Below are 24,750 nucleotides of genomic sequence, written 5' to 3' on the forward strand. Positions count from 1 at the left end.
CCTATCACTACTTTCTCAAACATCAACTCATCCTGGGAATTCTTTCAAAGAAACTTGCTCTCCCTCATGCACAGATTTATCCCCTCTCGTCATCAGTTGTTCTTCCCTTCATCCCACCCTTGTTTCACTGAAGCTTGTGGTGAGGCAGTTGTCCTGAAACAACTTGCCTTTGCCTCATGGAAAGCAAACCCAACTGAGGGTAATCTCAGTTCTTTCCATAAAGCTCAGAACAAGTGTGTATCTCCCCTCAGGAGAGCAAGAAAACAACATCTTTCTCATCTCAAGTCTGAACTCTCAAACCTCTCTCCCTCCTCAAAATCCTGGTGGCGTTTAATCAAATCTGTTTCTGGTGTATGTTCCCCCTCCATCCCCTCCCTTAACTCAAATGGCCGCACTGCTGATTCCACACGTGATAAAGCTGAATGTCTAAACTCGGTGTTTGCAGCTAAATCTTGTGTCCTAAACCCATCACTATCTCTACCCACCTTACCCAGTCGCACCCAACTGTCCCTGGACTCTGTGTCCTTTTCTCCTGACAAGGTGGAGAGCTTGCTGTCAAACCTCCAATCAGATTCTGCATCCCGTCCAGACGGCATCAGCCCACGTGTCCTCATAGCCTGCTCTTCTGCTCTTGCTCACCCTCTCACTGTTCTATTCACCCTCTCATTTGCCCAAGGTCATCTGCCATCTGCTTGGAAATCTGCTAACATCACTGCCCTGCATAAAAAGGTGCAAAAACAGATCCCTGTAACTACAGACCAATCAGCCTTCTCCCAATCATCAGCAAGGTTATGGAATCCATCATCGCTTCAGATATGAAATCCTTCCTCTTCTCCAATGGCTTGATTTCCAATCATCAATTTGGTTTCAGACCAGGTCACTCTACCCTGGATATGCTGCTTCTGCTCTCCCATCAATAGATGGAGGTCCTCAATGCCAGAGAGGAAATCCGAGCCGTATCCCTGGACATATCACGTGCTTTTGACACAGTCTGGCACCCTGCCCTACTCACCAAACTCTCTTCCCATGGTATTCAAGGCCATCTCCACTCATGGCTCGCAGACTTCCTCTCCTGTCGCAGTCAACGTGTGGCCCAAAATGGAGTTCATTCATCCCCTCTTCCTGTGCAGGCTGGAGTTCCTCAAGGTAGCGTTCTGGGCCCTGTTCTTTTTCTGGTTTTCATCAATGATCTCTCTGACTCTCTAGGGAATCCTCTATATCTCTTCACTGATGACTCCACCCTCTGCCGTACCATCGGTCATCCCTCAGACCGGCAAGCAGCAGCTTCTTCGCTCACTGCAGATCTGGATAAAATCACAAACTGGTCCAACACGTGGAACATGTCTTTCAATCCAGACAAATCTCACACTCTCACTATGTCTCTTCGAAAGGACCGTTTACAAAACCCCCCCATCCACTTTCTCAACAATCCTCTGGAAGAAGTCTTTTCTTTCAAGCTTCTAGGTCTCACTATCTGCCATGACCTTTCCTGGGAAAGTCACATTTCCAACCTCGCCTCAAAAGCCAGTCGCCGACTGGGAATCCTCCGTCGTGCTCAGTCCTTCCTCGGCCCTCTTGAGCTCCTGACCACTTACAAAGCTTTTGTCCGTAGCCTGATGGAGTACTGCTCTCCCCTCTGGGCTGGTGCTCCTGCCTCCCACCTTTCTCGGCTTCACGCTGTCGAAACCAGGGCATTTAAGATCATCGGCATCTCCCGCAATGAAGCTGAGTCTTTGGGCCTCTCACTCAATCACCGCAGGTTGGTCGGTGGTCTTTCTGTCTTCTACCGACTCCTCTCCAGCCTTCTCTCCCCTGCTCTCTCTTCGATTTGTCCCAACCACATTTCCACAGGGCGCTCAAGGTCCGCCAACAACCCCCTTCTGGTAAAACTACCAAAATCACGAATCACTGCTCATCTTCACTCTTTCATTCCTCTTTTTTCCCGCCTTTGGAATAAACTTCCTCACTCTATTCTTTCCCATTCTTCCCTCCAGGCTTTCAAAACAGCTGTTCACCACCACCTCTTATCTTCCCCCATCCAAATCCTCGATCTTTTCTACCCCCGATAATCCACCCAAGCCCACTTCCTTCAATTCTCCTGCTTTCCTTCCTGAAAGTCCCTGAAATGTCCATCTTCTCTTCGCCATGTTCCCCGTTCCATCCCCATCCCTCTCCCTTACAGTTAGGGTTGTGTCTGTTCCCTAATGTGTCTGTATCCCACTGTTTTGTCCTTTCCACTCCCACCCCCTCTTGTGTCATGCCTCCTTGCTGTGAGTTGTGTGTTAGCTCTCACACGAGCCTCGACAAGGTATGCAAAAAAAAAAATTTCAAAGACACACACACACATACACGCACATATACAGCAACACACACAGCAACACAAACACACACCCTCCCCTCTCCTCTCTCCACACACACACACACACAGACACACACACACACACACACACACACACACACCCACACACACACACCCTCCACTCTCCTCTCTCTCCAACACACAGACACACAAACACACCCTCCCCTCTCCAACACACACACACCCTCCCCTCTCCAACAAAAAAAATAAAAATTTGTGACGTCAGTTGTGATGTCAAAGACACGCACACATACAGCAACACACACACCCTCCCCTCTCTCCACACACACACACACACACACACACACACACACACACACACACACACACACACACACACACACACACACATACACACACACTCCCCCCGTACCTCATCGACCCACGGAGAATGTCGAGTTCCACAGAACCAGAGGAAGAAGAAGAAGAAGAAGAAGAAGAGTACAATCCCTAATTATGACGATCCTCGACGGGGAAAGATACAATTCACCGGATGTTGGTAAATGAACACCACGTGACAAACCTTCGATCCGTTGTCTTCACAACTCCACGAATGTTAACGAGCGAATGTCGTCGGAAAAAAGGAAAACAGCAGGAGATCCACAGAACACGCCCAGCGTTGATGAAATCCAACACGAAACCGATCACGTCGGCAGATTCAATTCCATTGTGACGTCACAACGCCGCCGTCACCTCACCGCGTGACGTATTAAGGTAAACCTTTCAACGTACAGAACTCACTTAATAACGGGTTGAACTTCAACAAAATAAAATATAACATTTAATAAACACCATTCCCTCTGTCACCCTTCATGTCAACGGTTATAAATTAGTTTGTTACCAGAAGTGCTCTGAACTAATACACCGCCTTAATAACGAACTTACGTGAAGTGTTATGACGTCGTGCGAGAGGATTTATTATGAACGTTGCGTAATCGTTGTGACTAAAACGATATGATCAAGATTCGTAAAGGGAATTCGTTTCGCGCTGTTTGCAGAAATTGTTTCTGAAATGAAACGTTTCTCACCAAGTCGTGAATAATTAATACACCGCTTCAATCCGGGAACTTTACCGTCAGAACAAAGGAATTGCGATGTAACTAGAGAACATTGTACTTTACGGTAATTCTACATATCGACGGTCCCCTGTGCCAGTGCGCATGCGCAGCCTGACCCGGAAGCAGGGATGTTGTGGGTGTTTCAACCTGTTCAATACTTGTTTGATTATTGTCGTTCCACGCTAATAAAGTGGTCGAACAAATTGAACTCTGTTCTTATTTAGTAACGATGAAAGATTCTGTTAATATTATTGTTATTATTAACGTTACGTTATCGTTATTACGAAAACTATGTTATATCCTGAACAAAAACCGTCACGTTGGTATTTCGGTTAAAGAACCGTTTATTGTGCGCATGCGCAGCCTCGCCGTGACGTCACGTGAGGAAATACAGGGGAAACCCCCTCATTTGGACCAAACCAAAAGGGACTTGGCCAAAAGTGGTCCGTTTGAGGGGAGGTGTGGTCCGTTTGAGGGGAGGTGTGGTCCGTTTGAGGGGTGGTGTGGTCCGTTTGAGGGGTGGTGTGGTCCGTTTGAGGGGTGGTCGTGGTCCGTTTGAGGGGTGGTCGTGGTCCGTTTGAGGGGTGGTCGTGGTCCGTTTGAGGAGTGGTCGTGGTCCGTTTGAGGGGTGGTCGTGGTCCGTTTGAGGAGTGGTCGTGGTCCGTTTGAGGGGTGGTCGTGGTCCGTTTGAGGAGTGGTCGTGGTCCGTTTGAGGGGTGGTCGTGGTCCGTTTGAGGGGTGGTCGTGGTCCGTTTGAGGGGTGGTCGTGGTCCGTTTGAGGGGTGGTCGTGGTCCGTTTGAGGGGTGGTCGTGGTCCGTTTGAGGGGTGGTCGTGGTCCGTTTGAGGGGTGGTCGTGGTCCGTTTGAGGGGTGGTCGTGGTCCGTTTGAGGGGTGGTCGTGGTCCGTTTGAGGGGAGGTGTGGTCCGTTTGAGGGGTGGTCGTGGTCCGTTTGAGGGGTGGTCGTGGCCCCCTTCGCCGGTTTCACGATTTTGCGGGTATTCAGGAAAAGAAAGATGCACAACTTCCTTCATACATGTCATTCCTAAATTGAATAACTTAAGTGTTAATAACCATGCTCTGAATTCGCCTTCATTGCATCCATCAAGAAATGTGTTTAATCGCATCTCTGACCGAAAACTTTAAAAAAAAAAAACCCAGTTTGCTATTAATATTCTCTTTCCATCAACCATTCTTTTTTTCCAACTTCAGTGCCAACTCACCCCTCACCCCTCACTCTCACTCTCACTCTCAAAGCAACCATCCCACTCTTCTCCCTCCAAGCCTCCCTCTCATCACTCTCAAAAATTCCTCCTCCCCTTTCTCCCACCTTTCATCCTCCTCACTCATCCTTCTCAAAGTTGCCAACCCCTCTCATCCAAAAGCTGCCTCCTTCCATTGCCCTCTCACCTCCATCTCTTCACTCCACCAACTCAAATCCTCACCTGCCTTCTTCCCCCTCTCTTGTCCCCCTCTCCCCCAGCACCACAGAGCCTTTTCTCCTCCTCATTCGGCCCCGTCCCCTCGCTATTCTGCAATCGCCCACACTCTTTCAACAACCCTCCTTGCCCCCTCCTCGTCCCTTGTCCTCCCCTCCCCCTCCCCCACCCACCCCCTGCACCCAAAGCCTCCTCCCCTACCTCTTCATTAAAAGTGTGGACCTCAAATATCCGGGGCCTTCGCTCAAACCTTTCAGATCTCTCCATGCAGGTTGCCACTGACAAACCAGACATAATCTGCCTAACAGAAACTTTCCTCTCCCAAGACGTGTCTGACTCCCAAGTATCTCTCCCCGGTTACTCCCTCTTACGGTTTGACAGACCTGAGCCTCGTCCTGGTGGAGGAGTTGCTCTCTTCATCAAAGACTCTATTCCTCACTCTCCCTGCACTGCTCTCACTCCCCCACACCCCCAGGAATACCTCTGGCTTCAGCTTCCCCTCCACTCCCACCTCATGTTAATATGTGTACTGTACCGTCCACCGAACAGTGATGACTCCATCTACACCTCACTAACCAAAAACATGGACCAACTTCTATCTTCTCATCCCAACCCTGTCTTCCTCATATGTGGCGACTTCAATTGTCATCATGCCAGTTGGCTAGGTGTGGGTACCTCTCTCACCTGCCATGGCACCTCAGCAAAAGCTTTCTGCGACTCATTGGGACTGACTCAATCGGTCAACTTCCCGACCCGGATCTCAACCAATGGTACTCCATCTCTTCTGGATCTGATTTTGACAAATTTCCCTGACAATATCTGCTGCTCTTCCTTCACTCCAATCGGTTCTTCTGACCACGTCCTTATTAAAGTGGACATCTCTCTGGTTGTTATTAATGAACCACCTCACCGCCGTCGAGTCTGGCATTTCACTCAAGCCGACTGGCAGGGTCTCCGAGCAGCCATCAAACTTACAGACTGGTCTCCTATCACTACTTTCTCAAACATCAACTCATCCTGGGAATTCTTTCAAAGAAACTTGCTCTCCCTCATGCACAGATTTATCCCCTCTCGTCATCAGTTGTTCTTCCCTTCATCCCACCCTTGTTTCACTGAAGCTTGTGGTGAGGCAGTTGTCCTGAAACAACTTGCCTTTGCCTCATGGAAAGCAAACCCAACTGAGGGTAATCTCAGTTCTTTCCATAAAGCTCAGAACAAGTGTGTATCTCCCCTCAGGAGAGCAAGAAAACAACATCTTTCTCATCTCAAGTCTGAACTCTCAAACCTCTCTCCCTCCTCAAAATCCTGGTGGCGTTTAATCAAATCTGTTTCTGGTGTATATTCCCCCTCCATCCCCTCCCTTACCTCAAATGGCCGCACTGCTGATTCCACACGTGATAAAGCTGAATGTCTAAACTCGGTGTTTGCAGCTAAATCTTGTGTCCTAAACCCATCACTATCTCTACCCACTTTACCCAGTCGCACCCAACTGTCCCTGGACTCTGTGTCCTTTTCTCCTGACAAGGTGGAGAGCTTGCTGTCAAACCTCCAATCAGATTCTGCATCCCGTCCAGATGGCATCAGCCCACGTGTCCTCATAGCCTGCTCTTCTGCTCTTGCTCACCCTCTCACTGTTCTATTCACCCTCTCATTTGCCCAAGGTCATCTGCCATCTGCTTGGAAATCTGCTAACATCACTGCCCTGCATAAAAAAGGTGCAAAAACAGATCCCTGTAACTACAGACCAATCAGCCTTCTCCCAATCATCAGCAAGGTGATGGAATCCATCATCGCTTCAGACATGAAATCCTTCCTCTTCTCCAATGGCTTGATTTCCAATCATCAATTTGGTTTCAGACCAGGTCACTCTACCCTGGATATGCTGCTTCTGCTCTCCCATCAATAGATGGAGGTCCTCAATGCCAGAGAGGAAATCCGAGCCATATCCCTGAACATATCACGTGCTTTTGACACAGTCTGGCACCCTGCCCTGCTCACCAAACTCTCTTCCCATGGTATCCAAGGACATCTCCACTCATGGCTCGCAGACTTCCTCTCCTGTCGCAGTCAACGTGTGGCCCAAAATGGAGTTCTTTCATCCCCTCTTCCTGTGCAGGCTGGAGTTCCTCAAGGTAGCGTTCTGGGTCCTGTTCTTTTTCTGGTTTTCATCAATGATCTCTCTGACTCTGGAAAATTCTCCATATCTCTTCACTGATGACTCCACCCTCTGCCGTACCATCGGTCATCCCTCAGACCGGCAAGCAGCAGCTTCTTCGCTCACTGCAGATCTGGATAAAATCACACACTGGTCCAACACATGGAACATGTCTTTCAATCCGGACAAATCTCACACTCTCACTGTCTCTTCGAAAGGACCGTTTAGAACCCCCCCATCCACTTTCTCAACAATCCTCTGGAAGAAGTCCTTTCTTTCAAGCTTCTGGGTCTCACCATCTGCCATGACGTTTCCTGGGAAAGCCACATTTCCAACCTCGCCTCCAAAGCCAGTCGCCGACTGGGAATCCTCCGTCGTGCAAAATCCTTCCTCGGCCCTCCTGAGCTCCTGACCCCTTACAAAGCTTTTGTCCGCAGCCTGATGGAGTACTGCTCTCCCCTTTGGGCTGGTGCTCCTGCCTCCCACCTTTCTCGGCTTCACGCTGTGGAAACCAGGGCATTTCGGATCATCGGCATCTCCCGCAATGAGGCTGAGTCTTTGGGCCTCTCACTCAATCACCGCAGGTTGGTCGGTGGTCTTTCTGTCTTCTACCGTCTCCTCTCCACCCTTGCCCCCCCTGCTCTCTCTGCGATTTGTCCCCACCACATTTCCGCAGGGTGCTCAAGGTCCGCCAACAACCCCCTTCTGGTAAAACTACCAAAAATCACGAATCACTGCTCATCTTCACTCTTTCATTCTTCTCTTTTCCCACCTTTGGAATATACTCCCTCACTCTATTCATTCCCATTTTTCCCTCCAGGCTTTCAAAACAGCTGTTCACCACCACCTCTTATCATCCCCCATCCAAATCCTCGATCTTTTCTTCCTCCGGTAATCCACCCAAGCCCACCTCCTTCAAATTCCCTGCTTTCCTTCCTGAAAGTCCCTGTAATGTCCATCTTGTATTCCCCATGTTCCTCGTCCCATCCCTCTCCCTTCCACAGATCTCCTTACGTCTGTTCCCCACTCTTTTGTCCTTCCCACTCCCTCCCCTCTTGTCTCATGTTCCCCATGATGTGCGTTGTGTGTTGGCTCTCACACGAGCCTCGACAAGGTATACAAAAAAAAAAAAATTAAAGGTCCCCTGACATGCACAAGTACTTAAATTTCATTTATATTTGTCCTGGAGGAGTTTTTCATCGTGATTTCAGATCTTACAATGTTTTTTCACAATACTCATTTTGTAAAATGTAAAATTAAAAAAAACAAACGTCTTCGGGAATGCTCCTAAAAATTCCACTGAAAGGGGCGTAACCCACATGATGTAAACTCCAGGATGACAAAGGCTGCACGTTAATTACTCGGGTTGGAGGTCTACGTGATTCTATTGGCTTCCTGTGTGTTTCCACATTCGATTGGTCGACTCAATCGCTTCGTTCATTTCTGCTTTAAAAAAACATCGAACATTTGGTTTTGAACAATGGATGGCATGGACTTTCACTTGTCTGGTCGCGACAGTGAGTGTTTGAGAAATGAAGGATTTTGGTCTGAATCAGATGGAGAATTGTCGGATAACATAGTCACGGGAGATGAAGTTCAGGCGGCTAGAAATGAAATACGGCCTTAGCAGTTCGAGCCCGAAGCAGGACAAGCAGAGGAAAACGGCGATGAAATTCCCGGAGTTAATGATGATCGGGAGGACATCGAAGGAAGACTCGGAAATAACAACTGGTTCGACTAAATCCTATTCGTAATTCAACAATGTAAATTCGACTTGCATACTGCTCGATATCAGAAATATTTTAGTGAGGTGCCGTGAAGAGCGCAGCGGACATGTTGCACCGCGGCAAATTAATCACAAACAAGGCCGGCGCATGTCATCGGCCGTATCTCTCCGCGCATAAAACGAAGCAATCTCGCTGTCCGGATACGATGAAAACTTGTGTGCAGAACACACCTTGTGACACAATTGTCTCGAGTCGTCAATAAATCTGACATTCTGTTGCATTTTTATTTATTTTATTCCTACTGTCGTCATGTAGCACCAGAAGAAAACAATGAAGAAAAGAGAATAATAAAATTAAGCTACAGCACGTCAGATTTATCGGCCGAGTCAGACGGACGACGGATTTATCGGACTAGTCTGGACTCTGGAGTTGACAAGTAACTTGTATTAGCATGCACACAATGTATAAGTCAATGCGTAAGAGTCCCGAGGATATGAGGCCGTGTAATGGGACAGATAAATTTCTTTCATCGTTGTGCAAACATTTTTTCCCCTTTTCTTTTATTATAGCATTTTGGCAAAATGTTAATGAATAGCAAGCTAATGGAAGCAGTACCTTCACTTTTGAGTTTAGAATAAATCCATGCATGTCGAGTGCAGCCATACCTGGCTTGCATGGATGTGGAATCGTACCTATCCCAGCAGGCTGGTTTCAACGAACAATTCAATAAGCTGCAAAATGTGGGTGCAGGTTTTTCACATTGTTTGATTTTAAAATTATCTCCTTGCGCCTTGAAATGATGCAATATTAATGGTTAGTATTTTACTTGTATGTCCCTGTAATTTTTTTTTTTCTAATGGAAAGGTTAAACAGTCAAATTTAATATTTTGTGGACATGGTATATAGCCCTTTATTGTGCAGACATGTATTGGATTTGTATATGACTACGACAAGGTAGTTAAGGGATAAATAGTTGCCTCGTGATTGTTGTGCATACACTGCTGAGAAGCAGAATTTCTTGTCTCTGTGTGTGAGTTATGAGGGGTTGGGATGAATAGAGAGATGAATAGAGCCCGTGATCAAAGTCACTGTCTTCGAAGTGGGAGCTGCAAATGACGCTCGTGTCGCTGGGACCTTTCCAATTTCCCCTCGTCAACTTCACTTTAGATGTCCATATTCTCCGACGATTATCATCGTTCGGGAATACATGACGGCTTACACCGTCTTTGCTTGTATTGCTGCATCCTGATACGATACATCTTGCAGGCATTTTCGAAAGTACGGCTAAAACTCTTAAAAACTTTCGCGAAACAATCACTGGAATTAAGACGATCACAGAGATTGCACTAACATATGCAAAATGTATTTGTACGTACTGTATAAGGCGCGCGACATCTCGACTCTCGAGTCAATCCACTCTGTGCGAGTTTCTGTCTGTGACGTCAACGCTGCGATTCGCTGGTGAGCTTTTTTCGGGGTGGGGCAGAGCAAGTTATGAAAAGCACCAGAAATGATCGAAATATTGCTCTAATTATCCCATTTTTGATTAAAAAAAAAAACATGGGTGATTTCTTCACTTGGAAGGTCAAGTTAACATATAAATAACAAGTTTATTTTTCATGTCAGGGGACCTTAAAGTGGAACAACTGTTTGTACAGGATTTCACATCTCACATTTCACGTACTGTACTTTATTCACAGAAACAGCAATTTTGATTATTCACAGAAAGTCTTTCGGATTATTCAGGGAAACAGTAATTTTGATTATTATTGTGCAACGTTGAAAAAAAAAAAAAAAAAAAAAAGAGTCCAGGGTGTGCTTCGTCACGGATGATGTGGCAGATTCAGCGATACCATTCTGTAGTTTTTCAACGGTGTCCAGTAAATGTCCGAGATTCTTGGACAGAAGATACTGCCTCGTTTAATGATTACGTCATAAAACGAACATGACATCATTGTGATGTATCAGGTTTGCGATAAATTATCTTTGCTAATGCCCGGCTTGATTCCCGCAAACAAAATTCAAGCAGCTTGCCTGGTTTCGGAGATAATGGTATCGGCGATTTCCATTAGCAGCGATTTGTCAACTTTTTTTTTCGGAAGAATTTCCAAAATCAGACATGGTTACTTCCTGCGCGTGGGCTTTCTGCATATACATGGCAAGTTTCACTAAGATCCGATGAAAACTCTGGGTTGTGTAACAAAAAATGTCAAAAAATAGGAATGACTTCATAAAAATTGATATGACGTCATAGTGATGCATCATATATGCGGTAATTCATCTCTGCTAATGCCCTGTTCGATTCCCGCAAACAGAATTCAAAAAGCTTGCCAAGTTTCGGAGATAATTTTTGAGGCAATTTCCATTCACGGAGATATTTTGACGTCATAACTTTTTTTCTTGGAGGAATTTTCAAAATCGGAGAGAGTTGCGGTCTGCGCAGGGTATCTTTAAATATATATATATATATATATATATATATATATATATATATATATATATATATATATATATATATATATATATATATATATATATATATATACATACCAAGTTTCAGGAAGTTTCGATGAAAACTGTAGGCTGTGAAACAAAAAAGTCCACAAGAACAACAATGTAAGTAAGACTTGAGATCCTCCCAGAGGATCTAAAAAAATCTGAAAGCTCTCAGATTCAAATAATTAAAACATTCCGGCTGCCAAACAATGTGGCCGATCAGGTTGAAATTTTAAACCTATGTTTCACATGTCGGCAAGATTAAAATTGGGAAGTTTCACAGGAATAAAGTACAGTACAAGATTATAATTGGAAACACAGCGGTTCCAGAGTAAATATTACTTAATATTTCCCCTTCAATCCAACATGACTGCCAAACCATGGGGCCGATCGAGTTGAAATTTAAACCATTCATTCCACGTGAGTGCTCCATCATTACTGTGAAGATTCAACTTTATTAACACGCATGAATTTATTCATCCTAAGGAATCAGCAGTTCCATAGTAAACATTAATTTATATTTTTCCTTCAATCGAATATGGCTGCCAAAGGATGTGTTGTACACAAAAAGGGGGGGGGGAGGAGAATTTTTGTTCGTCATGGAGAGGCGGTCATACCTGGCGAGTTTCGCCTTGATCTGTTCAGCCGTTTCAGAGAAGACTTTTAAAGTTATTAATTTTAAATCCAATATGGCTTCCATACTATGTGACCTATTACATCATAAACTTCCATTCTCCCTCGAATGGGGTAGTGGATCATGCTTGTTAAGTTTTGTGTTCATCGGACAAGGTGCCTTATTCCATCCAAGATGGAGGCCAAACCATGTGACTTGTGACATCATAATTTTAACCATATATGCAGACGTGGTGGTGTATGCTCGTGGCCAACTTTCACTTCGATTGGTTATGTGGTTCCGGAGAAAACATAATTAGGGTACTCAGTCAAATGGACTGGCAGACCTATTGATTCACAGAAAAAAAATTTCACGAAAAAAATAAGTGACCACTATATTCGTTATTGGTGTGTCTGTCTGTCTATCTGTCTGTCTGTCCCGAGCATAGCTCCGTGGGTTTTGATCCGATCCTGATAAAATTTTGGTGGGAGGTTTATATAATGATCCTGTTGTGTCTTCCTGACAATGGGCATGGTGCGCCCATTATGGGCGGAGCCACTCCCAAAAGACGTGTTTTTAGGGGATAGCCGATTTCAATTTGCATCTTCTCTGAGGGGGTTTGTCGAATCTGATAGGGGTTTTGGTATTTGGTTAGCCCAATGGCACCTGCATAGCCCCACGGAGCACGATTTTTCATTTTCGTCCCAAGGTCAAGGTCACAAACTTAGAAAATTTCGAATTTTGACAAAATCATACGACCACCCAAACTTTGAGAGCTGGGATGACAATATTTTTTAAGCATAATCTTGAGGTCATTCCCCACCTGAAGTCTTCAAACCATTTTGCTCTATATCGAACACCTTGCCCGTGGCGCCCCCTTCAAATTTGTTTTTACGCTGATTTCATCAAAGTATGGATAATCGGAGGAGTGCGAAATGGCATTTAGCCGAAATGACGTTATATTGTTCCTGGAATGTTCCAGAGGAAGTTTTGCACCAAAGGTCATAATCCTTGACCTTTGACCTTTAAAGTTCACAAAGGTCAAATTTTCAAAGTTGTGGGAATCGAACCGGGTTTTCGACCTTCTTTGACGAACTAACTCCAATAAGCTATAGCACGTATCCTGTTTCCTGATTTGAATGTCCACAACATTGTTTTGTGACCTTTAAAGGTTATGCAAAGGTCAAATTTTGAAAGTTGTTGAACGAAACCGGGTTTTCGACATTTTGCAGCTCATAACCTGTCACTCGTACCACATCATGTTGATCATTTTTATAACTTGGTCAAACATTATCACATTGTCTCATCCTTGACTTCTGAAACAATCAACATCGTCAAATACCGCTCGTGAACCATTGTCGTCTTCAGACTTGTTACTGCTATTATTATTATTATTATTATTATTATGACAAGTGTGTGCCCCTATGTGCGTGGCCGCACAAGAAAAAAAAAATTTTTAAATAAAAATTTGTGACGTCAGTTGTGACGTCATAGCACCGTGTCCTGTCATTGGTTTGGTAAATAAATGGCCATAACTTGGGAATCACTTGTCCGATTAATATCAAACCTTGAAAAGGCACATCCTCGGGTACTCAGCAAATATACCTGGCAAGTTTAAATTAGATCGGACCAGTGGTTGGCGAGAAACAACGGTCACACACACACACACACACACACACACACACACACACACACACACACACACACACACACACACACACACACACACACACACACACACACACACACACACACACCCTCCCTCTCCAACAAAAATTAAAATTTGTGACGTCAGTTGTGATGTCATAGACACACATACACAGAAACACACACACACACACATACACATCCAGACACACACACACACACACACACACACACACCCTCCCCTCTCCAACAAAAAAATTAAAATTTGTGACGTCAGTTGTGACGTCATAGACACACATACACAGAAACACACACACACACACACATACACACACACACACACACACACATACACACACTCCCCCCCCCCGTACCTCATCGACCCACGGAGAATGTCGAGTTCCACAGAACCAGAGGAAGAAGAAGAAGAAGAAGAAGAAGAAGAAGAAGAAGAGTACAATCCCTAATTATGACGATCCTCGACGGGGAAAGATACAATTCACCGGATGTTGGTAAATGAACACCACGTGACAAACCTTCGATCCGTTGTCTTCACAACTCCACGAATGTTAACGAGCGAATGTCGTCGGAAAAAAGGAAAACAGCAGGAGATCCACAGAACACGCCCAGCGTTGATGAAATCCAACACGAAACCGATCACGTCGGCAGATTCAATTCCATTGTGACGTCACAACGCCGCCGTCACCTCACCGCGTGACGTATTAAGGTAAACCTTTCAACGTACAGAACTCACTTAATAACGGGTTGAACTTCAACAAAATAAAATATAACATTTAATAAACACCATTCCCTCTGTCACCCTTCATGTCAACGGTTATAAATTAGTTTGTTACCAGAAGTGCTCTGAACTAATACACCGCCTTAATAACGAACTTACGTGAAGTGTTATGACGTCGTGCGAGAGGATTTATTATGAACGTTGCGTTATCGGTGTGACTAAAACGATATGATCAAGAATCGTAAAGGGAATTCGTTTCGCGCTGTTTGCAGAAATTGTTTCTGAAATGAAACAACGTTTCTCACCGAGTCGTGAATAATTAATACACCGCTTCAATCCGGGAACTTTACCGTCAGAACAAAGGAATTGCGATGTAACGATGAAAGATACTGTTAATATTGTTATTATTAACGTTACGTTATCGTTATTACGAAAAGGATGTTACATCCTGAACAAAAACCCTCACGTTGGTATTTCGGTTAAAGAACCGTTTATTGTGCGCATGCGCAGCCTCGCCGTGACGTCACGTGAGGAAATACAGGGGAAACCCCTCATTTGGACCAAACCAAAAGGGACTTGGCCAAAAGTGGTCCGTTTGAGGGGTGGTCGTGGTCCGTTTGAGGGGTGGTCGTGGTCCGTTTGAGGGGTGGTCGTGGTCCGTTTGAGGGGTGGTCGTGGTCCGTTTGAGGGGTGGTCGTGGTCCGTTTGAGGGGTGGTCGTGGTCCGTTTGAGGGGTGGTGTGGTCCGTTTGAGGGGTGGTCGTGGTCCGTTTGAGGGGTGGTGTGGTCCGTTTGAGGGGAGGTGTGGTCCGTTTGAGGGGAGGTGTGGTCCGTTTGAGGGGTGGTCGTGGTCCGTTTGAGAGGTGGTCGTGGTCCGTTTGAGAGGTGGTCGTGGTCCGTTTGAGGGGAGGTGTGGTCCGTTTGAGGGGTGGTCGTGGTCCGTTTGAGGGGTGGTCGTGGTCCGTTTGAGGGGTGGTCGTGGTCCGTTTGAGAGGTGGTCGTGGTCCGTTTGAGGGGAGGTGTGGTCCGTTTGAGGGGTGGTCGTGGTCCCCTTAGCCGGTTTCACCATTTTGTAGGTCTTCAGGTAAAGAAAGATGTGCAAATTCCTTAATACATTTTATTCCTAAATTGAATAACTTCATTGTTAATATGCATCCTTAATTGCATCCATCCAGAATTGTGTTTAATCGCATCTCTGACCTAAAACTCAAAAAAAACCCAGTTTGCTCTGAATATTTTCTTTCCATTAACCATTTTTTTTTTCCAACTTCATTGCCAACTCACCCCCTCACCCCTCTCACACTCAAAGCAACCATCCCACTCTTCTCCCTCCAAGCCCACCTCTCACCTCTCAAAAATTCCCCCCTCACCTTTCTCCAACCTTTCATCCCCCTCACAGTTGCCCCTCTCTCATCCACAAAGCTGCCTCCTTTCACTACCCTCTCACCTCCATCTCTTCACTCCACCAACTCAAATCCTCAACTGCCTTCTTCCACCTCTCTTGTCCCCTCTCCCCCAGAACCACAGATCCTCCTCTCTTGTCCCCCTCTCCACAAGCACCACAGAGCCTTTTCTCCTCCTCATTCGGCCCCCTCCCTTAGCTATTCAGCAATCCCCCACACTCTTTCAACAACCCTCCTTCCCTCCCCCCCCTCATCCCTTTTCCTCCCCTCCCCCCGCACCCCACCCCCTGCACCCAAAGCCTCCTCCCCTACCTCTTCATGAAAAGTATGGACCTCAAATATCCGGGGCCTTCGCTCAAACCTTTCAGATCTTTCCATACAGGTTGCCACTGACAAACCAGACATTATCTGGCTAACAGAAACTTTCCTCTCCCAAGACGTGTCCGACTCCCAAGTATCTCTCCTTGGTTACTCCCTCCTCCGGTTTGACAGACCTGAGTCTCATCCTGGTGGAGGTGTTGCTCTCTTCATCAAAGACTCTATTCCTCACTCTCCATGCACTGCTCTCACTCCCCCACACCCCCAGGAATACCTCTGGCTTCGGCTTCCCCTCCACTCCCACCTCATGTTTATATGTGTACTGTACCGTCCACCGAACAATGATGACTCCATCTGCACCTCACTATCCGAAAACATGGACCATCTTCTATCTTCTCATCCAAACTCTCTCTTCCTCTTATGTGGCGACTTCAATTGTCATCACGCCAGTTGGCTAGGTGTGGGTACCTCTCTCACCTGCCATGGCACCTCAGCAAAAGCTTTCTGTGACTCATTGGGACTGACTCAATCGGTCAACTTCCCGACCCGGATCTCAACCAATGGTACTCCATCTCTTCTGGATCTGATTTTGACAAATTTCCCTGACAATATCTGCTGCTCTTCCTTCACTCCAATTGGTTCTTCTGACCACATCCTTGTCAAAGTGGACATCTCTCTGGCTGTTATCAGAGAACCACCTCACCGCCGTCGAGTCTGGCATTTCACTCAAGCCGACTGGCAGGGTCTCCGAGCAGCCATCAAACTTACAGACTGGTCTCCTATCACAACTTTCTCAAACATCAACTCATCCTGGGAATTCTTTCAAAGAAACTTGCTCTCCCTCATGAACAGATTTAACCCCTCTCGTCTTCAGTTGTCCGACCCTTCCTCCCACCCTTGGTTTACTGAAGCTTGTGTGAGGCAGTTTTCCTGAAACAACTTGCCTTTGCCTCATGGAAAGCAAACCCAACTGAGGGCAATCTCAGTTCTTTCCACAAAGCTCGGAACAAGTGTGTATCTACCCTCAGGAGAGCCAGAAAACAACATCTTTCTCATCTCAAGTCTGAACTCTCAAACCTCTCTCCCTCCTCAAAATCCTGGTGGCGTTTAATCAAATCTGTTTCTGGTGTATGTTCCCCCTCCATCCCCTCCCTTACCTGAAATGGCCGCACTGCTGATTCCACACGTGATAAAGCTGAATGTCTAAACTCGGTGTTTCTAGCTAAATCTTGTGTCCTAAACTCATCACTTTCTCTACCCACTCTACCCAGTCGCACCCAACTGTCCCTGGACTCTGTATCCTTTTCTCCTGACAAGGTGGAGAGCTTGCTTTCAAACCTCGAGTCAGATTCTGCAACCGGTCCAGACGGCATCAGCCCACGTGTCCTCATAGCCTGCTCTTCTGCTCTTGCTCACCCTCTCTCTGTTCTATTCACCCTCTCATTTGCTCAAGGTCATCTGCCATCTGCTTGGAAATCTGCTAACATCACTGCCCTGCATAAAAAAGGTGCAAAAACAGATCCCTGTAACTACAGACCAATCAGCCTTCTCCCAATCATCAGCAAGGTTATGGAATCCATCATCGCTTCAGACATGAAATCCTTCCTCTTCTCCAATGGCTTGATTTCTGATCATCAATTTGGTTTCAGACCAGGTCACTCTACCCTGGCTTTGCTGCTTCTGCTCTCCCAACAATGGATGGAGGTCCTCAATGCCAGACAGGAAATCCGAGCTATATCCCTGAACATATCACGTGCTTTTGACACAGTCTGGCACCCTGCCCTACTCACCAAACTCTCTTCCCATGGTATCCAAGGACATCTCCACTCATGGCTCGCAGACTTCCTCTCCTGTCGCAGTCAATGTGTGGCCCAAAATGGAGTTCTTTCATCCCCTCTTCCTGTGCAGGCTGGAGTTCCCCAAGGTAGCGTTCTGGGCCCTGTTCTTTTCCTGGTTTTCATCAATGATCTCTCCGACTCTCTGGAAAATCCTCTATTTCTCTTTGCCGACGACTCCACCCTCTGCCGTACCATCTGTCATCCCTCAGACCGGCAAGCAGCAGCTTCTTCACTCACTGCAGATCTGGATAAAATCACAAACTGGTCCAACACGTGGAACATGTCTTTCAATCCACACAAATCTCACACTCTCACTATGTCTCTTCGAAAGGACCGTTTATGCAATGACATTCAATTTAGTGGCACAGATTCCCCTCGTTTCCTTTCAAAATAAAATTATGAACGCATTTTAGGTTTTCACCGAGACTGCAAATTATACCGGCATACTTTCCTATGACCATCTCCACCACTGGCGAGTTAAACTTTTGGCTACCCAAGGAACATTCAAATGGGGAAAAAAATGAAACAGAGCAAAGCATGTTAATCAAGGGCAATGCTCACAAGAGCCCACATTAAGAATTTACAGCGCTTTATTTTATTTCTGTAATCTGCTTACATACATACAGCCATCTATACTTACAGCAGCGCAAGTTAAAACATATTCACATAAGTACAGCAGGCCAGGTGAGGAGATGAAGTCAACTGTGACCAGCAACATGTGGTGGGCGAATGTCACACTTGCCACTAAGTGAATGGGCGGCGTGCGTCTCTTTTACGGTGCATGTACAGGCAAGCAGGTTATGCCACACAAGAGGCACCACCGGGTGCGGTGTAAATAACGTTTGGAAAGAGCATATTGGAGCAGGAGCAGGCGAACAATCGAGGCATGCTTACACCGTTGGCCCTCGAGTAAAGCAGATCCATGGCAAGTTATGCACTTAGCCCGGTGGTTTGTGCAAGGCCTGCTCTCAGCCGGTAGCCGTTCCGGTACGGTACGGTGTAACGCTTCACCTCCACCTTGAGCACCGACACCCATGTGCAAAAGCCACTTGAATATGCACACAAAGCCGTATGCACAGATGCAGACACGTATAAATGAAAGTAAAGGAATGTGAAAGTCAAGACAGTACACAATGGCCTCACAAAGGCCATCGCAGCAAATAGATATTGTGTAAATGCCGAATGGCACACATCTGTGGCAACAGAAGCACCCGCAACATGCACAGCTTTAAATCGATGAGGTGCCGTGTCGTGAGGCTCGTCCTGTTTTCTCGATCCCGATTCCAATATCGAGAAGGGATCTGGGAAAAATATCAACTTTTACAAAACAATGTGGGTTGAGGAACGGAGAAAACAAACTGCAATGTTGCATTTCCACTTGCAAGTAATGCTCGGACTTCCAAGAGAGCCCATCCACCGGTTTGTTCAGGACGTGCATTTACCCAGCATGTCCTGAGCAGTTCCAGGGAAACGGTGCAGGTCATTTTCTCTGTCACCTCTTCTTTTCTGAGGATGGAGAATGTTCCATGGTGACTCGAAAAAGGATATATATATATAGATATATATATCAGGCTGGTGTCTCCGCATGGGATCGTAAAACGGTAGCGCCACAAGCCAACATCCCGAGACACGACAGTCCTTCTTTAACATTTACCTGCCACAAAGAAGCACAGCCCCACTAAAAATCAGGACGGTATTAGGATACTCAAGTAATCGTGAAAAAAAAACACAGCTCGGGTTACGTTTTAAATGCGTCATCCACTTTTAGATGTCATTTTAACGATGAAGGACGTCCTCGAGGCCAACGTAGATGAGCATGCTTTAGATTGGAGCAATCTCCACATCATGTCACGACTTGCAAGTGAAAATGCAGCGGAACAAAGGCATCAAAGCAGGGTACAGAAGAGTCATGTCACAAACAAGTGCAACACTCAAACCTAATTTTCACAGCAGCAACAGTGTCCCCCACCCACTCTCCCAAATAAAATCGAAGTGACAATGACTGAGAAGACAAGTTGTCCAAAGTGTGGCATACTTTGTAAATCCAAAAACATTACACAAACCAAATGTTGTACCATTGTTCTGAAGATCAACAGTTCCACTGTAACACTTACGCCGCAGAGTCACGACGTCCAATTGTGTGCCCGTGATGTTCTCACCATCGACATCATGGTAATATTGAATAATAACCAGAGCAATTTGATAAATGAGGAAAAGGGCCTATAGTGCAAAAAGTTTCAATGGAACAAACCTTCACCAACAATAGATAACCAGTACAGTAAAATAACAATCATATTATTCACGAAACAACAGAATACTAACTTGGGTCATCTCCCCCCCCCCAAAAAAACCTTTAAATCTACTGTGTACAAGGTACTTATTTTTCAACACTGCAAACTGAACAGAAGACATCTAGATCTGTAGAACATTTCACTCTCAAGAAAAAGATACACAGCATGGCCAAAGGTTTACAACCCATCCCCAAAACCCCTTCCCTTGAATAGTCCATCGGGACTCGAAAAGCCTCCAAGATAAGGTAAATGTGCTCGTGGCGTCTTTCCTTCACCTGCCTTAACTTCCTCCATGCCATCTGTTTTTGACTGTAAATAAACCATGTCATCTCCCGTTTCTCGAGCATTATCACGGTGAGCCAGACAGATGCACAGAGACGTGCACAAAGAAAAAAAAAAACACAAGGCACGGGGATAAAGAGGGGAAAAGAGGAAACGATCAAACGAAGGGCCAAGCCGACTTTCCTTTTAACCTCCAGCACATCAATAAAAGTCCTCGCGAGAAATTTCCAGTGCCAAATGTATTCCCAATCCGAGTAATTCTGGATGCCTTGTAGTCCTCTGTGCCGTTGGCAAGCCGACACCCACACTCGTGTTCGCATTAGAACCGACGAGGCCCTAAACAAGCAAAACAAACGGCAAACGTCATGGCTTGTGAACTGCAATCAAGATGATGCATGGGGACCGGAGGATGCAATAAGTTTCACAATAAAGTCCAAGCTTCATACTCTGAGAAGAAAGGGCATCGAAATAAGCGTCGTGATCCACTGTCAACCAAATCCCAAAACACTGCCTCTGCCGACAATATCCAACGCGTACGACCGCCCGGTCACGTGACGGTTTGGTTGCTCGCAGCATCGCGATGGCAGTCAGTACCAGGAGCACGTGGCCTTCCCTTCGACTTCCTTGCAATCCTTTCGATTATGGTTAGAGGATGAGGCAGCAGCGGCAGATGCGTGGACGGGGTTGAGGGTTGGCTTGCGGAGGGGTGTTGGGAGCAAAGTATGCGTGAATCTTTATATCTGGCAGGTGGGCCTAGAAATGAAGTAGTAAATAAATAAAGAAAAAAGAAAGATGAGGGGGGGGGGGTGAAGAGTAAGGAAGATTAGTAGAAATTAGAATGAGAAAGTTTTGTGTACAAGTACAAATTGACCGATGCACATATGATTAGTCATGTTCCATCAAAATTACTAAAAACAGTATTTGGCAAAATAATAACAAAAATATTACCGAACAGACAAAACAAACGTTAAACTGCATAAACCGTGCATATCATAACATCCGTTTCCTGTTACAAACATCACGAGTTCATTACAATTCCCCAAATCGAGTTCCGTTTCTTGTTTCAAACGAGTGTAAGGGGCACGTCCTTCCGCTCGTCCAGAAGCCAGAGCTGCCAATCGGATAAATTGTGCTAACCTGTTGTTTCTGATTGCTGCATCATCGGGAAATGTCCGTGTGTCCATGAGTGCACAGACATGTCCCACGTGCCTTTGTACGCTTGGACACGCTGCCTGCCGAAAACACCGCTTTGTTCGACGTGATCTGATCGCTTTTCATCCTCATCTTCACTCTCTGCTCCGTCCCTTAAATCCAGCTCAGGCTTGGAGATAAATAAATAATCCATTTCAATCCATGCACAATACAGTACCCATCATTGCTGTCCACACCAAAGTTATCTTTCTCTTTCTCATGTTTTTTCTTTCTTTCTTCCTCTCTATAACCCTCTCATATATGTGATTGTGGCCATGCTGTCTCCTCACAAACGTTATGGTGAAACATTTGCTGTTTTACAATACTTTTCACTCCAGCCATGACGATCAAGGCCACATTGCCAATTTCACTACCCGGAAACAGAAACTTCCTTGCCACAAATGTACAGGGACGACCCCTCCACCCTCCCCCCCCTTTTTTTCCGCTCCGTACCTCACACATTTTGGTCGACAGCTAGTGGGTCGACAACCACCCCTCCCCCACTCCATAACCAGGGTTACAATGAACACTGTTCATGCTAACACTGAATGCTTTAACTCGGTCTTGGCACTTGAGGTCCCAAATCCCTCTTTTATTGCACGCAACCAATGGTCCCACTCCCTAAAACCATCCTACAGGATGTGAACGTCCCTCGTCTGCCAAGGTGGAGGAATTCCAAGCTCCTCTCCACCGTTACTGGTCCTGATGGCGGACAATTGACATACGAGTAACACACACACACACACACACACACACACACACACACACACACACACACACACACACACACACACACACACACACACACACACACACACACAAGCATTTAAAGGCCATTTTCCCCTCTAAAGCGGGGGTTAGCCTTGCGGGCCCCATGACAATCTTCTCCACTTTACCCTGTTTTGTGCATCTCCCCTTCTTAATCCCCTTGCCCACATTTCCTCTTCCACCACATTTAGCCAAGTTTTTCTCGGTCTTCCCCGTCCTCTACTTCCGACCACACTCATTTCCAACACTCCTCTCACCCAGTCACTTTCATCCTTCCTCAACACATGACCCAACCATCTCAACCTGTTTCTCTTCACAACCTCCATCACAGGCTCTATTCCCATCATCTTCCGCAAGTCATCATTTGTCTTCCTCTCTCTCAACGATACTCCACACATCCACCGAACCATTCGCATTTCCACCCTTTCCAGCCTTTGTTGCTGCTCCATGTTCAGTACCCATGTCTCACTCCCATAAATCATCGTACTCCTCACACATGAAGCATACACCTTTCCCTTCAGCTTCAACGACACTCCCCTCTTTGTCAGCACGCCACTCAGTTCCCGAAACTTCTTCCATGCACATCTCACTCTAGCAACCGTCGAAGAGTCTGATCCACCTTCTCCATTCAGCATGTCTCCAAGATAGCAAAATGTTTTCACCCCTTCCAGCTTCACACCATCTCCAAGATCCAACTCAACAATTCCTTCATCTGCTGCTCCCTCGATGCACACCTTACACTTGAATGTAGCTGCCACACTGGTTAATGACCCTCTCACCCCACTACATTTTCGATGAACCCATTCAGCACACATTGTACACTGAATGGAGTTCACTCCGACACCCTTCCTGCACACAGCACACGGCCACTTCCCAGTCCTTTCCACCTCACCACATGCTTTACCACTTGCCATCACCTTCGTCTTTCCGATATTCACCTTCAAACCTTTTGCCTCCATACATTCCTTCCACTTGTTCATCTTCTCCTTCAGTCCATCCATCCTCTCTGCAATCAACACCAGATCATCTGCATACAGCAGCTCCCACGGTAAACCCTCCTTTCCCCTCCGAGCCAGCACCTCCATCACAACTACAAATAGAAGTGGACTTAGTACCGACCCCTGGTGCACTCCTACCCTCACCTCAAACTCACTACTGTTCCCATCCTTCGTCCATACAGCTGTGCGTGCTCTCTCGTACATGGCCATCACTACTCTGATCAACCATTCCTCCACTCCTAACTTCCTCAATGCCCATGCCATTACTTCGCGTGGGACCCTATCAAATGCTTTCTCCAGATCAACAAACCCAAAAAACAACTTCTTCCTCTTCTCCATGAACTTCTCCTGCAACTGCCTTACAATAAAAATTGCATCTGTCGTTCCTCTTCCTGGCATAAATCCAAACTGCATTTCGTCAATCTTTACCTTCTTCCTTATCCTCTTCTCCAACACCCTTTCCAATACCTTCATTCCATGCTCCAATAACTTTATTGCTCTATAGGAGCCACAGTCCAGAGGGTCACCTTTCCCCTTGTACAGAGGGACGAGGGTACTCAGTTCCCAATCCACTGGAATGCGGCCTTCTTTCACCATCAGATTACAGATCTCTGTCATTCTCTTCACACCCCAACTTCCCGCTGCCTTCAACATATCTCCCACAACTCCCGTCGGCCCTCCTGCTTTTCTACTCTTCATTGCTCTTATAGCTTCCTCAACTTCCTTCTCAGTTATCTTCTCTGCTGGTCCTAAAACTGGGTTACTCTCGATGTTTCTATCCCATTCATTTTCTACATTCAACAGCCTTTCCATACATCTCTTCCATCTTCCTTTAATTCCATCTGAATCCACAACAATTTGTCCCACTTCATCCTTCAAGCAACTCACCCCCGTCACATCAAATCTCTCTCTCGCTATCTGCTCTGCAATCCTGAATACCGCTCCCTTACCCTCCTCCGAATCCAAGCGTTCTCCAAACATTTTCCTATGGGCCTCCTGCGCCTTTGCAACCTCTTTCTTTGCAGCCTTCTTGGCTTCCTTATAACTTTCATGTGCAGCCTCTTCTTCCACCGTATCCTTTGCCTTTTGCCATTCCTTGAACTTCTTCCTCTTCTCTTCAATCGGCTTTCCAACTTCATCATCCCACCACCATGTTTCCGAGTTCCTCGGTGGTCCTTTTGTCCATCCACATACCTCACCAACGGCTCCCAATAGACTAGCTTTCATTGACATCCAACCACTTTCAAGCTCAACCACATCATCTTCAACCATACTCAGCCTCTCTCTTAATGCTTCCTTCACTGTCGCCTCTTTCAACCTCCACACCTTCATCCTCGGTTGGTACTTCACCCGCCGAATTCTCCGCGCACCTTTCACCCTTATATCGCAGACAACCAGGTGGTGCTGCGAAACAGTCTCCTCCCCTGGGAT

General features: G+C 46.2%; 1 protein-coding gene across 3 annotated transcripts in view; it reads right to left on the reverse strand.

Moving 5' to 3' along the window:
* Positions 1 to 18,361: 18,361 nt before the first annotated feature.
* LOC147029196 (F-box/LRR-repeat protein 2-like) overlaps positions 18,362 to 24,750 on the reverse strand; it is a 75,133-nt gene continuing 68,744 nt past the window's right edge. The window contains exon 15 of one of the 3 annotated variants that reach the window (XM_085880141.1): positions 18,362 to 21,115. In XM_085880141.1, coding sequence (XP_085736267.1) covers positions 21,008 to 21,115 — 108 coding nt within the window. In that variant the 3' untranslated portion in view covers positions 18,362 to 21,007. Of the gene's footprint in view, positions 21,116 to 21,143; positions 21,684 to 24,750 lie in introns of those variants that run through there. The other 2 variants (XM_085880142.1, XM_085880140.1) reach the window with 2 other exon arrangements.

This window comes from Eptatretus burgeri, chromosome 4 (genome assembly GCF_056783735.1).
Source record: "Eptatretus burgeri isolate ZD-2024b chromosome 4, Ebu_testis_v1, whole genome shotgun sequence".
In the NCBI taxonomy this organism is placed as follows: domain Eukaryota; kingdom Metazoa; phylum Chordata; class Myxini; order Myxiniformes; family Myxinidae; genus Eptatretus; species Eptatretus burgeri.